Here is a 12,743-nt window from a genome sequence, read left to right on the forward strand (position 1 = left end):
CATGACATTAAGCTATAGCATTATGCTTTCATACTGTGTTGTTGAATACGCCTCTTGTGTAATTTGACAAAAATATAGTAGACAAATACTATTGCGACTTTAAAATGATCTCAATCTAATTTGTAGTGACATTCAATGACAAATATATATTTTTAATATCCATCCATCTTTAAAAGATACACATTCGCACGAGTTTTTCTGTAAAATTGATGGATTATTTAAATAAACACAATCACGTCAATTTAGCTCCAAAATAGTAAATAACGGCAGATGCATTAATTCAAATACACGAAAAAACAATAGGCGATGTTTCTTCTTGCTACTAAGCAAGTGTCACACTACTAAACGCAATAAGACTTTCAATTACATTTAGTTAATGTTTTTTGTAAATGTTATTCAATTGTACATAGCTTCATTGAATGCTTTCTTTTGTGTTGATGAATTATATGATTTTAATAGTTTTATACAGTCTTACACATGCGCGTTAAAGTATGCGCATTTTACTGTACATATTCCGCAATATTCTCAAAGCATTTGACTTCATATATTACTATTGCATGACATCTCAGTTATGATTTCCGTTTTTTCTTTATTATTTAACACAACTTGATTAGTTAATATTCAACATATATTAAAGTGTGTATATCTGATTTTTGTGCAAAGTGTGTGTTGTTTTAATCGTCTTTAATAACTGTACCTTCAAAAAATGTGTTCTATAAAATTTACGTTTCAAGGATAAATACAAAAGGAGTGTATTTATTTTTAAAATACATATAGCTTCAACAGTTTAGATGCATTTTCTCAAATATGTTTATCTGACATATGTTTATGTATAATTAATTACGAGTATCGGTTGTTTCGGATTGTGTAATACTTGTGTGAGCTCTTTGTTGCTTATATCGTATAATACTGATGATTATTAAATACAATTCAATAGTTAAACAGCGTTGTCGTTGATTGTGTAATTAGTTATAATGTTTATTAGCTTGATTGCGATGATGTCTATGTAAACTATATTTCGATGCGGCTGGATAATGCTCCTACTGTTGTTGATGATGATGATGATGATGATGATGATGATGATGATGATGATGATGATGATGATGATGATGATGATGATGATGATGATAATGATGATGATGATGATTAAAAAATGTAACCTTTGATATTTTGTTCAGAAAAATAATATCACACTTAGAACTACGCGCATTATATAACTTTATATTCGTTAATGCAGATAGAAACTGCATGTATCATCTCAGCATGGTTTATGAAATCAACGAAGAATATTGCAAATAACTATGATGAATGTATTATTAATTAGACATATGCTGTGAAATTTATTTGCAAACGTTATTTTAAGGCTTACAAACATAACATGGGACGGTGTAGCACTAACAAACAAATCATGTTAGATAATACGTATGTATTCAGCGAGTTTAAGGTGTATTTTAACAAATTTAAACAACGTCCCTTAAGGTCAAAACCACAATTTACATGTTATTACATCTTCTTATTATTCCTGTTTAAATAAATATGTGAACTCGAAAGTAAACTAACAATTGATAAATATATACTGTATATTATATATATAGATATTACTATATATATATATATTAGATATTAATATATATTATATATAATATAATTATATATATATAGATAAAATATATATAATATATATAGATATATATATATATATATATATATATATATATATATTATATATATTATATATATAATTGATATCTATAATTTATTTATTATTTATTATTTATATGATTGGCGGGTGTTTCGTGGTGTTAATTTATAGATAAAGAGAGATACATTGATAAGTATTGCTCACCAATTTCTGATAGGAATATTCCCTTTAAAGATCTTTATGTAGTAATACGTTTTTCTATCTTAATGGGTCACAATTTAATTCAAATATATAAATAATGAACACGCCCGCCTTTTATATCACAACAAGCAACATTAGTTGTATTTCAAGTTTATGTTAATGTTTAACAAAATATGGAAACAATATCAGCATTATATATGAAAATAACACAATGAAAACAACAAAACGACAATTACACGAAACATGTAACAATTAATACATGCAAAAGGTTGCAAAAGATTAAAATGATATGTAATCTCACAAGAATGTGATGAACTTTGAACAGAAGTGGTTCACCAAAACACCACAAGTGTTTCCGAGATATGATACGTTATCAAATGAGCATTTTTTCCAATGACTTCTATTTAATGATCGACAAAAATGAATATAATGTTTACATAAAGTATAAGTAAAACACACAGCAATAACAACAATGAAATATTCCTGAGATAGAAACAAACAGACAAACAAGAAATATGAATGACCATTTATCTTAAAGAAAATGACGCTTTATATTGTGATAACAGAACTAACGGTTAATAACTACCATACGAAGATTGCCATTTTTCTTTTTTTTGTAAATTAATGTTCATATATTGTTATGTGTATATGTTAAGGCAAACACAAAATATTGCTTGTGCATGTGCAAAACACCGACCAATATCTTCTATAATTCGCGAATAATTTGCTGCCTGATTGATATTGACAATCATGCTTATAAAGATTTGTATGTTTTGCAACTAATAAATCATGCCATAAAAACATTTTCGATACTTTTTGTTTTTAATTCACTTGTTTAGCCTTTTTTGGAAATTCTGATCGCAAACTGCACAATTGTATTTTTAAAAATGACATCCAGAATTTACGTTTGAAGCATCTGTTCATTCCAAATAGTCAGCCGTTAGTTCCTGCTCCTTACGACACCTGAGATAACGACAGGATCCCGGCTTCTGAACATCCGGTTTATCCTCTGCCGTTCTATGCTCATGTCGTCTGCTGCGGCCGTATTCCTTCAACGATGTCACATGCCTCTTTTTCAACTCCCGCATCGATTTTGCTCGGCGCGCTTCATGTGCTTTAATGTGAACAACAGCCGACACCATGCACAGATTAACGCCGTGCGATTAACCCGCATTTTCTACGATCGGAAGCGCCTTATCGGAGATATTTCTTTCACGTCCGCGGTCTCGTTCGCGCTCTCGATCTCGCGTGGTTTCACCGAACGGAAATGACGTCACTTTGGGATTGGCTGTTTGAACTTCAATAGCGAGTTTAACAGTTTCGCCGAGACCTACTGGCTTGGGCGTACAGGGTTCCTCCTCAATTACTGTCAAGACATTTGGCTGTAGATCAGTCAGCAGTCGGTCAATCTGCATTCGTTTGTACTCACGCCGAGTTCCTACGCTAGATCGTTTAGTTTGCATCAATTCCTTTGTGACGTCCATTTCGGAGCTTAATTTACTCTGGTTGGTAAGCAAGGCTGTTCAAATCCTGAACTTAAATCGGGTTTTTCAAAGAATTGACTGCCAAATGCCCCTTCCACCTTTTTCTTCACGACTATAAACAGAAATAAAGAATATAAAAATTGTTGACGAACATATTATGCGAAGTTGTATTATAGAATAATTATGATGGCAGAGGAATAAGTAGCAGAGGTTATATTAGTAGTAGCAGCAGCAGCAACAGCATCAACAGCAGCAGAAGCAACAGCAGCAGCAGTAGTAGTAGTAGCAGTAGTAGTAGTAATAGTAGTAGTAGAAGTAGTAGTAGTAGTAGTAGTAGTAGTAGTAGTAGTAGTAGTAGTAGTAGTAGTAGTAGTAGTAGAAGTAGTAGTAGTAGTAGTAGTAGTAGTAGTAGTAGTAGTAGTAGTAGTAGTAGTAGTAGTAGTAGTAGTAGTAGTAGTAGTAGTAGTAGTAGTAGCTGTAGTAGTAGTAGTAGAAGTAGTAGTAGTAGTAGTAGTAGTAGTAGTAGTAGTAGTAGTAGTAGTAATAGTAGTAGTAGTAGTAGTAGTAGTAGTAATAGTAGTAGTAGTAGTAGTAGAAGTGCTTCTTAAATTTGATTTTTATTCATTGGATATATTAGCATTTTGATTTAAAATGAAATGTTTAAAGAAAACAAGAAAACGACACTAACTCATCGACCGCTATCCAAAAGAACAAGTTGTTTACTGATCGTGAAGATCACTGAGGTTAAGAAGCGATTTCACACTTTAAGCCTCTTTATTTGATCTGACCATTATACGAACAGGTCAAGCATAATAATATAATTCGTTATTACAAGAAAACTCAGCCAATATAAATTTGTATATAATTTTGTATTGGTGCAACCGAACCCATTTCTGTCCATTGTCGCTGACAATCGTGATACATCGGATATCTCCGGAATCCTCCGTAAGGCAGTTTTCAGCAATAAATCGTTTGCTGATCCAGAGTGCAAACCACGCATAATCGCTTAAGGTGGCACAATACAGTTGTTTTAGTCTCGGCCAATCTCGTACACAAGCAGGAGCGAACCACTGTCTGGAAACTGGTCACCTCGCAAATCTGGAAATAAACTAAGCACATTTCCTGAATGGTTGAGGGTGTGCCTTCTGAAAAATCAGGAACATTCAAATCAAATGAGTTGGGGCAAAATGTTTTAGTATTGATTATTTCAAGGGAAAACATCAAAATTGTGTGTGTTTCCAAGCCTTTTTAAGCCAGTTTCAACATACAAACTGCCACTTTCCTGCAGACGCAAGGTGCCTGGAAACCATGTTTTCACATAGGTATCTTACCAAGTACTAAACAGCAATGGAGAAAATTGGGGGTCAAAGGGTTAGATTTTGTGTAATATTTCAATGTCCGTACGCCCTTTCAAATTTCCAACAGAAATACTGACTGGAGCCAGCATTACACCTGTTTTCGAATTGCATAAATTCTACTTCCTTTATGCAGCTATAGTTACAAATACCAATGTCTTGGAAACTTAAAAACATCCAACAAAAAATCACCACAACTCAAATCTGACATCCATTATTCTTTGACACTCAAAATGGTGCTTACTTGAGCAATGTTCTCTTAATTCAGACATTTTTCTTGGCCAAGTCGCATTGTTAGCTAGAAAGTGTGGTGTGCATTCTCATGAGCAGTCGAAATAGCCATCAATTCGTGTGATTTATTAAGAGCTAGTGGTGGTGAATGTCGCAGTCGTGTAAGTGGTGGTGGTGGTGATGTTCGTGTTGTTAGTGATGATGCTGGTTGTGGTAGTGGGGATGTAGTGGTTGTGGAAGTGGTAGCGGTGTCAGTGGTGGTCTTAGTAGTGGTGATAGTGGTGGTAGTGTTGATGGTTGTGGTTGTTGTAATAGAGGCTGTGGTCGCGATGGTATTGGTAGTTTTGGTGACAGTCGTTGTGGTAATTTTGATAGTGGTTGTGGTAAGGGAAGTGTTGGGAATGGTGAAAGCGGTCGAGTGTATTGTTGATTGTCTCGGTGGGGGTAGTAGTGGTTGTGGCAGCTGTGATATTAGTGGTGGTAGTAACTGTGGTAATAACGCTGCTACAGGGTATCTGTAATATTGTTTGAAGTTGTTGTATCGGTGATATTTTTAGAAGTCGTTGTATCGGTGGTGTTGGATGTGGTATTGTTGGTGATTCATCTATTAAAGTTTAATTAAGTCATAGATCTGTGGATCATACATCAAAACAATATGAATGGTACAAATACAGTTGATTTTATAAAACGTTACATACAAATCGCGCCTTTTCTAATGTCGATAATCCGAATTTAATTGGACACGCTGATCCAATTTGTGCAAGTATGCCACAGACCGATACAAAACTCCGCCAACTTAACAAAACATCAGTTCACTGTCCAATAACATAATTTAAGCCACGCCCACATTTATTATTTTCATGCTACTCTGCAATGTTTTTTGTTTCTTAAGTCACGCCGACTTAGCACTTTTTTGTAGAAATGGCATTAAGAGTAAACAAAACAATATTTGGGTTAGAAGTTAAATGAGCTAGCGAACAACCGAACAGTTGTGACAAAAACATATACAAAAAGTACCAACACTAAGCATATGTTGAATATTGCTTTAATGAACCGTGAATCGGATTGTTTAAAAAAAAATCGTAGTTTAGCCGTGAATAAAATAGGTATGTGAAGTTGGCTGTTAGATGTTAGCTGTTCATCAGCTGTTTAAAACAGAAATGCACAGCTGTGCATTGGGTGTTAATCAGATGTTTAAAACAGAAATGCACTGCTGTGCATTGAGTGTTAATCAGATGTTTAAAATAGAAATGTACAGCTGTGCATTGGATGTTCGTCGGATGTTTAAAATACAAATGCACAGCTGTGCATTGGGTGTTCATCAGATATTTAAAAAAGAAATTCACAGCTGTGCATTTGGTGTTCGTCAGATGTTTAAATAAGAAATGCATAGCTGTGCATTAGGTGTTCGTCAGATGTTAACAATTTAAATGCACAGCTGCGCATTGGGTGTTCATCAGATGTTTAATATATAAATGAATAGCTGTGCATTGGGTGTTCGTCAGATGTTACAATAGAAACGCAAAGCTGTGCATTGGGTATTCGTCATATGTTTAAAATACAAATGCACAGCTGTGCATTGGGTGTTTATCAGATGTTTAAAACAGAAATGCACAGCGGTGCATAGGGTGTTAATCAGATGTTAAAATACAAATGCACAGCTGTGCATTGAGTGTTCGTCAGATGTTTAAAATACGAATGCACAGCTGTGCATTGGATGTAAAAATACAATTGCACAGCTCTGCATTGGGTGTTCATCAGATGTTTAATATATAAATGAATAGCTGTGCATTGGATGTTCGTCAGATGTTTAAAAAAGGAATACATAGCTGTGTATTGAGTGCCCGTCAGATGTTTTATATATAAATGCATAGCTGTGCATTGGGTGTTTATCAGATGTTTAAAATAGAAATACATAGCTGTGCATTTGGTGTCCGTCAGATGTTAAAATAGAAACACAAAGTTGTGCATTGGGTGTTCGTCAGATGTTAAAAATTTAAATGCACAGCTGTGCATTGGGTGTTCGTCAGAGGTTTAAAACAGATATGCACAGCTGTGCATTTGTCCTTTAGATGTTTAAAATAGAAATGCATAGCTGCGCATCGGGTGTTCGGCAGAAGTTTAAAATAGAAATGCATAGCTGTGCATTAGGTGTTCGTCAGATGTTTACAATTAAAATGCACAGCTGTTCATTGGTTGTTCATCAGATGTTTAATAAATAAATGAATAGCCGTGCATTGGGTGTTCATCAGATATTAAAATAGAAACGCAAAGCTGTGCATTGGGTGTTCGTAAGATGTTTAAAATACAAATGCATAGCTGTTCATTGTGTGTTCGTCAGTTGTTAAAATAGAAACGCATAGCCATGCATTGGGTGATAATCAGTTGTTTAAAATAGAAAAACACAGCTGTGCTTTGGGTTTTCATCAGATGTTTAAAATAGAAATGCATAGCTGCGCATCGGGTGTTCGGCAGAAGTTTAAATAGAAATGCACAGCTGTGCATTGGGTGTTAATCAGATGTTTATAATAGAAATGCGCAGCTGTGCATTGGGTGTTCGTCAGACGTTTAAATTAGAAATGCATAGCTGTGCATTGGGTGTTCGTCAGATGTTTACAATTTAAATGCACAGCTGTGCATTGAGTGTTCATCAGATGTTTAATATATATGCATAGCTGTGCATTGGGTGTTCATCAGATGTTTAAAACAGAAATGTACAGCTGTGCATTGGTGTTAATCAGATGTTTAAAATTGAAATGCACAGCTGTGCATTGGATGTTCGTCAGATGTTAAAAAAATACAAATGCACAGCTGTGCATTGGCTGTTCATCATATGTTTAAAAAAAGAAATGCACAACTGTGCATAAGGTGTTCGTCAGATGTTTAAATTAGAAATGCATAGTTGTGCATAAGGTGTTCGTCAGATGTTTACAATTTAAATGTACAGCTGTGCATTGAGTGTTCATCAGATGTTTAATATATATATGCATAGTTGTGCATTGGGTGTTCATCAGATGTTTAAAACAGAAATGCACAGCTGTGCATTGGTGTTAATCAGATGTTTAAAATTGAAATGCACAGCTGTGAATTGGATGTTCGTCAGATGTTAAAAAAATACAAATACATAGCTGTGCATTTGCTGTTAATCAGATGTTTAAAAAAAAGAAATGCACAACTGTGCATTAGGTGTTCGTCAGATGTTTAAATTAGAAATGCATAGTTGTGCATAAGGTGTTCGTCAGATGTTTACACTTTAAATGTACAGCTGTGCATTTGGTGTTCATCAGATATTTAATATATAAATACATAGCTGTGCATTGGGTGTTCGTCAGATGTTTAAAACAGAAATGTACAGCTGTGCATTGGGTGTTCATCAGATATTTAATATATAAATGCATAGCTGTGCATAAAGTGTAAAGCGTCAGATGATTTAAATATAAATGCACAGCTATCAATAGGTTGTTCGTCAGATGTTTAAAATAGAAATGCACAGCTGTGCGTTGGGTTTTAATCAAATGTTTAAAATACAAATGCACAGTTGTGCATTGTGTGTTCATCAGATGTTTAATATATAAATGCATAGCTGTGCATTGGGTGTTCGTCAGATGTTTAAAATAGAAATACATAGCTGTGCATTAGGTGTTCGTCAGATGATTAAAATAGAAATGCACAGCTATCAATAGGGTGTTCGGCAGATGTTTAAAATAGAAATGCACAGCTGTGCGTTGGGTTTTAATCAGATGTTTAAAATACAAATGCACAGCTGTGCATTGGGTGTTCATCAGATGTCTAATATATAAATGCATAGCTGTGTATTGGGTGTCCGTCATATGTTAAAATAGAAACGCAACGCTCTACATTGGATGTTCGTCATATGTTTGAAATTAAAATTCACAGCTTAGCATTGGGTGTTCATAAGATGTTTAAAATAGAAATTTATAGCTGCACATCGGGTATTCGGCAGATGTTTAAATAGAAATGCACAGCTGTGCATTGGGTGTTAATCAGATGTTTAAAATAGAAATGCACAACTGTGCGTTGGATGTTCGTCAGATGTTAAAATACAAATGCACAGCTGTGCATTGGATGTTCGTCAGATGTTAAAATACAAATGCACAGCTGTGCATTGGGTGTTCATCAGATGTTTAAAAATAAAATGCACAGCTGTGCATTGGGTGTTCGTCAGATGTTTAAATTAGAAATGCATAGCTGTGCATTGTATGTTCTTCAGATGTTTACAATTTAAATGCACAGCTATGCATTGGGTCTTCATCAGATGTTTAATATATAAATGCATAGCTGCACATCGGATGTACGGCAGAAGTTTAAAGTAGAAATGCACAGCTGTAGATTGGGTGTTAATCAGATGTTTAAAATAGAAATGTACAGCTGTGCATTGGATGTTCGTCGGATGTTTAAAATACAAATGCACAGCTGTGCATTGGGTGTTCATTAGATATTTAAAAAGTAAATGCACAGCTGTGCATTGGGTGTTCGTCAGATGTTTGAACTAGAAATGCATAGCTGTGCATTGGGTGTTCGTCAGATGTTTACAATTTAAATGCACGGCTGTGCATTGGGTGTTCATCAGATGTTTAATATATAAATGCATAGCTGTGCATTGTGTGTTCGTCATAGGTTTAATATATAAATGCATAACTGTGCATTAGGTGTGTGTCATATGTTTAAAATAGAAATGCACAGCTATGCATAGGGTGTTAATCAGATGTTTAAAACAGAAATGCACAGCTGTGCATTGGGTGTTAATCTCATGTTTAAAATAGAAATGTACAGATGTGCATTGGATGTTCGTCGGATGTTTAAAATAAAAATGCACAGCTGTTCATTGAGTGTTTATCAGATATTTAAAATAGAAATGTAAAGCTGCGCATCGGGTATTCGGCAGATGTTTAAATAGAAATGCACAGCTGTTCATTGGGTGTTAATCAGATGTTTAAAATAGAAATGCACAACTGTGCATTTGATGTTCGGCAGATGTTTAAAACAGATATGCATAGCTGTGCATTGGGTGTCCTTTAGATGTTTAAAATAGAAATGCACAGCTGTGCATTGGGTATTAATCAGATGTTTCAAATAGAAATGCACAACTGTGCATTGGATGTTCGTCATATGTTAAAATACAAATGCACAGCTGTGCATTGGATGTTTGTCAGATGTTAAAATACAAATGCACAGATGTACATTGGGTGTTCATCAGATGTTTAAAATAGAAATGTATAGCTTCGCATCGGGTATTCGGCAGATGTTAAAAATAGAAATGCACATCTGTGCTTTAGATGTTCGTCAGATGTTTAAAATAGAAATTCATAGCTGCGCATCGGGTGTTCGGCAGAAGCTTAAAATAGAAATGCACAGCTGTGCATTGGGTGTTCATCAGATGTTTAAAATAGAAATACATAGCTGTGAATTGAGTGTCCGTTTTAGGGTAATATAGAAACGCAAAGTCTGTGGGCATCTGGTTGTTCGTCAGATGTGTAAAAAAATACAAAGGCAACAGCTGTGTCATTTGGGTGTTCATCAGATGTTTAAATACAAATGCATAGCTTGTAAATTGGGTGTTCGTCAGATGTTTGAAATAGAAATGCATAGCTAGATCGCGATTGGTAAAATACATTTTGTTGAAAAACTCAAACCACCATTCGTGATCGAAATACCCATTATATTATATATTATATTATATTCTATAGTCAGTATCAAAAATTATTATATCTTACATATTAGCATATTAATTTATATTAAAATTCTGTATTATATCTTATATTATTGTATATTTTCTCTCTATTCTCATTCTCATTACCGCTTCCATTCTAAATTATATTCTATATTCTATTATTTCTTATTCCTATATTAACTATTATATTATACATTATTATAGATATTATATTCTATAGAGGATTTAGGAGAACTTATATTATCTCTTCTATCTTATATTATATATTATTAGAAATTATGCTAGAGGGTCTCTTATCTTATGTAGTATATATTGTATTATATCCTATATCATATTATATTAGGGATTATAGGATTTATTTATTAGAGGATATTCTAGATTAGAGATTTTTATTCTCTCTCTCTCTTCTCTTCTAGAGAGATATCTCTATCTCTCTCTCTAGATCTCTCTCTCTCGAAGATCTCTCTCTCCTCTCTCCTCTCTTCTCTTCTTTCTTCTCTTCTCTCTCCTCTCCTCTCTTCCCTTCTCCCTTCTCTTCTCTCTTCTCTTCTCTCTCTTCTCGTACAATTCTCTTCCCTCTTCTCTCTTCTCTTCTGTCTTCTCTCTTCTCTCTTCTCTTAGAGATTCTCTCTCTCTCTCTCTCTTTTCTTACCCTTCTCTCTCTTCTTTCTTCTCTTCTCTCTTCTCTCTATCTTCTCTTCTCTTCTTTTCTCTTGTCTCTTCTCTCTGTCTTCTCTTCTTTCTTCTCTCTTCTCTTCTCTTCTCTTCTCTTGTCTGCTCTTCTTCCTCTCTTCTCTTCTCTCTTCTGTTCTCTTGTCTCTTCTCTTCTGTCTTCTCTTCTCTCTTCTCCTCTCTCTTACTCTTCTCTTCTCTCTTCTCTTCTCTCTTCTCTTCTCTTCTCCTCTTTCTTCTCTTCCTCTTCTCTCTTCTCTCTTCTCTTCTCTCTTCTCTTCTCTTCTCTCCTCTTCTCTCTTCTCATTTCTCTTCTCTGCTCTCCTCTTCTCTCTTCTCTGCTCTCCTCTTCTCTCCTTCTCCTCTCTTCCCCTCTCTCCTCCCTCGTCTTCTCTCCTCTCTCCTCTCTTCTCTCCTCTCTTCCCTCCTCTCTGCGCTCCTCTCTTCTCTCCTCTCTTCTCTCCTCCCTTCTCTCCTCGCCTTCCTGTCTTTTTCTCCCTTGCCCGCACTCCTGTCTTCTCCCCCATACTGCGTTCATACCCAGTTTATTCTCTCTTCCCCTTACGATTTACTGACCGAGATCTGATTTTGCTACACTTACCAGTGTAACATTACATAAGCAGTACTCAGCAACTCATCTCGAATAGGACGCAGCAATATGACCAATCTTCTGGGGAGGATTTCTCTCAAATCAGCCAATGAAATACTCGGATTTATCCATCGGATCTACTGGCGGGAAAAAATGCCCCCGGCGTTTCATAAGCTATTGCTATAGGTCATTATACGAAGTCAAAAGGTCTGGTCAGGCCCCGACTTTATTTACTAAGAGTTTATGGTAGGAATATTTTTTAATGGGACGAACTGATTAAAATGCAGTGATGTGTCATCATGTTTGTTTTTATTTGAGGACATTAACTTTATGTAAAGAAATTACCAGGAAACATTTAGTCAATCTGATCACGGACTCTAGATCAATATACACTCCGTGATCTAATATATTACTAAAGTACACAACCCTACTATGGATGTCGGGTCATTCCGAAGGCACCATCATTTAAAAAGTGTTTAACCCGCACATCAGTTGTGGCGCATGGAGTATTGTTCTCAAAGAAATTGGAGCTAGGAACCACCGGTAGGTATGAGTTGCGCTCTGGGAAAACGGAGCTTAATGCATGTGAGTAAAGTGTCGTCCCAGATTAGCCTGTGCAATCTGCAGTGGCCAATCAGGGACGACACCTTATTATGTAATGGTATTTTCGTTTAAAGGAAGTCTCTTGTTAGCAAAAATCCAGACACTTAATCGTTTACTTAATGCACATGCATTAAGCCCTTTTTTCGCCGTGTACCATGTTAGCAAATATTCGAAGCCAATTGCCAATCGATTTAACTTTACTGCATGAGCGTTTTACAGGACATGTCACGTGTCAGTTATACTATAATACTCCCCTTTGTGTCATAACAACATT

The 12,743-nt window shown here is 35.2% G+C and overlaps 1 protein-coding gene across 1 annotated transcript; it reads right to left on the reverse strand.

Annotated features, from left to right (window-relative positions):
- Nucleotides 1-1,011: 1,011 nt before the first annotated feature.
- Nucleotides 1,012-11,804, reverse strand: LOC127855873 (uncharacterized). The gene is made up of 5 exons (XM_052391766.1): nt 11,598-11,804; nt 11,258-11,559; nt 4,215-4,332; nt 3,178-3,345; nt 1,012-1,140 (listed from the first exon to the last, which is right to left on the reverse strand). Exons 1-5 carry the CDS (start codon nt 11,802-11,804, stop codon nt 1,012-1,014), a joined length of 924 nt encoding a protein of 307 aa, XP_052247726.1.
- Nucleotides 11,805-12,743: the final 939 nt, after the last annotated feature.

This window comes from Dreissena polymorpha, chromosome 13 (assembly GCF_020536995.1).
Source record: "Dreissena polymorpha isolate Duluth1 chromosome 13, UMN_Dpol_1.0, whole genome shotgun sequence".
Lineage (NCBI taxonomy): Eukaryota > Metazoa > Mollusca > Bivalvia > Myida > Dreissenidae > Dreissena > Dreissena polymorpha.